Source organism: Octopus bimaculoides, chromosome 4 (genome assembly GCF_001194135.2).
Source record: "Octopus bimaculoides isolate UCB-OBI-ISO-001 chromosome 4, ASM119413v2, whole genome shotgun sequence".
Lineage (NCBI taxonomy): Eukaryota > Metazoa > Mollusca > Cephalopoda > Octopoda > Octopodidae > Octopus > Octopus bimaculoides.
The window spans coordinates 16,856,703-16,859,900 of record NC_068984.1 but is presented as its reverse complement, the minus strand read 5'-3'; the positions used below and the strand labels follow the sequence as shown (position 1 = coordinate 16,859,900).

At 34.9% G+C, this 3,198-nt stretch overlaps 1 protein-coding gene across 2 annotated transcripts in view; it reads left to right on the top strand.

Annotated features, from left to right (window-relative positions):
• LOC106875187 (nibrin) overlaps nucleotides 1–3,198 on the top strand; it is a 29,145-nt gene that overhangs the window by 25,105 nt on the left and 842 nt on the right. For both annotated transcript variants that reach the window (XM_014923225.2, XM_014923224.2), the window contains 2 exons: nucleotides 889–1,002; nucleotides 2,614–2,663. In XM_014923225.2, the coding sequence (XP_014778711.1) occupies nucleotides 889–1,002; nucleotides 2,614–2,663 (164 nt within the window). The remainder of the gene's footprint in view (nucleotides 1–888; nucleotides 1,003–2,613; nucleotides 2,664–3,198) is intronic.

Below are 3,198 nucleotides of genomic sequence, written 5' to 3'. Positions count from 1 at the left end.
TATATTTGTATATATGCACATACACACTCGAATATTACAGTTTGTAAACAGAAGCAGAATACAAGATGTAAAATTATTTTTGTATATTTAAACTGAATTTCTTTCCTCACAAGTCATCTTTTCATGCCACCAGGTTTTTCAGGTGACTGAAGTTTTCAGTGGTGTAAAACTAAATTCATGAGAAAAAAGAAATCATCATCAACATCATCATTTTTATATTCACTTTCCCATGCTTGCCTGGATTGGATGTGATCTCTCCAAAACGCCATCTTACAACTCATGTGCATTCTTTTGTCATCCCCTTTGTGAGTTTTAGCTTCCTGAGATCATTGTTTTACAATTTCTGACTAAGGGTTCCTCAGTTTTCCTCTTCCACCATTTCCTCCCTCATGGATCTTCTAGTATTTCTTTAGCCAACTAGGATCATCCATACTCTTCTGCACAGTTTCATTTACAAGACTAGTCATCTTGAAACTAAGTAGAAGACACTTGTCCCAGACACTGTGTCGTGAGATCATGCACCAAGACTACCACTACCACCATCATCATCATTATTTAACATCTGTTTTTCACGCTGACATGAGTTGGATGGTTTGACAGGAACTGGCAAAGCCAGGTGCCACACCACGTTCCAGTCTGTTTTGGCTTGGTTTCTACCGCTAGATGCCTTTCTTAATGTCAACCACTTTGCAGAATGTACTGGGTGCTTTTTATGTGGCACCATCACTGGTGCTTTTTACATGGCATGCTCCGAAACCATGTGGTTGTGAAGCAAAATTCTTAACCACATGGATTTTGGTTGTAGTTATTTTAGCAGCAGCAGTAGCACAAGCAACAACAATCTTCTCGGTGTTCTGATCTTCTAATCCATTATTTAATCTCTTTCAGAATTCTAACAGTGGTGCTTGCTCCTTACCAAAAGTCATTGGCGGCAGTGACCTGGCTGTTCACAACCCAACTATAAGCAAAGATTTAGATGAATGGTTCAAAGAAGCCAGTGTGGTAAAACATTTTCTATAATGAACTGTTTTCTCTCTTTAATTTATTTTCTTCATAAATGTGAACCATTTTATATATTTTAATAATTTTCTCTTCAATTTTTTTTTACTTCAATTATTAATAAATAGAGGTGGAGGAGTTTAGTTGAGTGTTTAAACTACTAAGCAACAGGTCTTATACCAATATACAAATTACTTTTTATAGTCTGAGTGCCATAAAAGTCTGTTATGAACAAGACCTCTAATTCTTGCTGGTCCAATCCATTTAGCCTGAAATATGGATTGTTGGGAAATACAAGTCACCACTTGAAATAGTGGACTCACTTCATGAGTGATAGAGTATTTGTTAACTTACGTAGTCAATACATTGTTATCACCAAATTTTTCCAAGCACCTTTTGGTAAGTGACATAAGTAAACAGTTCTTGAGTAGATCTGGCTTTATGAAAAAGGTGACTGGTGATCAATGAGGGAGAGAAATTCAAGGTACCCTTAATCAACAACAGACAACGTGCCTGTATACTAGACATGTATATATACACTAAATGAGGGAATCTAAAACTTTGTATGTTCCAGTATCTACTACTGCTATATATGGGGTGGCTGTGTGGTTAAAAAGTTTACTTCCTAACCATATGGCTGCAAGTTCAATCCCAATGCATATCACCATGGGCAAGTATCTTCTGTAGCCTCAGGCCAACCAAAACCTTGTGAGTGGATTTAGTAGATGGGAACTGGAAGAAGCCTGTTGTATGTGTGTGTATGTCCTCGTCCCTCCTTGTCTTGACATTGCATGATAATTGTGAGTGTCACTGTCACACAAGCGATGTTATTTCTTTCCAATCGTCTTTGAAAACATGTCAGGCCATGAAGAAATTATTTCACTTGGAAACAGGTGAGGGAAGAGGCATCGGGCCATAGAAAATCTGCATCAGTGAATTCTGTCTGACTCATGGAAGGATTGAAAGTGGATGTTAAAACAATGATGGCATTGATGAGAATGAATATACATCTACTCAAATGATTTATATTTTTGATTGGCCATAATTAAACCAAGAATTTTAACCTAAGACAGTGGTTCTCAACTGGGGTCTATATAAGATTTTTAGGGGTCCACACAAGCAAAATTGTAAATTGGGGATTCACAGTAGTAGTTTAAAGGTCCATGAAAAGATTTTGCTTTAGATATACTTATTGTAAGAAACAGCTAAGTTTCTTTCTCTAATGTTTTACATAGTTCAACATGTTTGTTTCCAGCCACTGAAACATGTTCTCTGAGAGAGTACTCTTGCAAATCTATACAAGTGAATGAGTGAAAAACAAAAATAGGAATTTTTGAAAGAAGTATCTATAAAACTAATTTTTAAGCATCGAATGGCTCTGGTTTCTGCTAGAATAAAGCAATAATCAAAAGGGATCCATAGATAAAAAGTGGTTGAGAACTGCTGATCTATGAGATGGGGATGGACAGACTACATTAGATTTGTCTGATCTTTTCTCCTTTGTTTAGAAAATAAACTAAATATAGCTTTATTGTAATACTTTTAGAGATTAAGATTGATATTATTAATACCCATCGTAATTTACTGAAGACTCATAAAAAAAAATCATTGCAGAAAGAGAGTCAGGAGAATGAAGAAATCAGAAAAATTGAAAAACTTTTCAAGTAAGTAACTGCAACATTTGTTATTTCCTTTTTAAAGTGTATTGTATTAATCATTTACAGTGTCTCCATCTTGCAGTATATAAACTGTGAATGTTGACTGCAGTTTGGTGCATTACTGGGTTTCATGTAACTTTTAGTTTAACATTACAAAATTTTGTTTTGCTATTTGGTTTGCAAGATTCTTGCTGTGAATTTAGGAGGGTCATTATGCCAATAATAAACACATGTACTGGTTCTGTTTCACTTCTTTTATTATTGTTAGGCAATTGGTTAACTATTTAACCAATTAACTAACCAATTGTTTGATTAACCATTCGGTCAATCAGTCAATCAGCTAGGTTTGTTAGAGTCCAATGATGAGGTTGTGAATGACAGTGAACCCTAGCTGATCGATTGATAGACTGAATAATTAACCAAACCAAAGTCAATTAGTTCAGATATCTGAAGAGTTGAAAGCGCTAATAAACAATTATCCAAAATTCTGACTGCCTCCTTTTTCTTAAAATATATATATATATATATATATATATATATA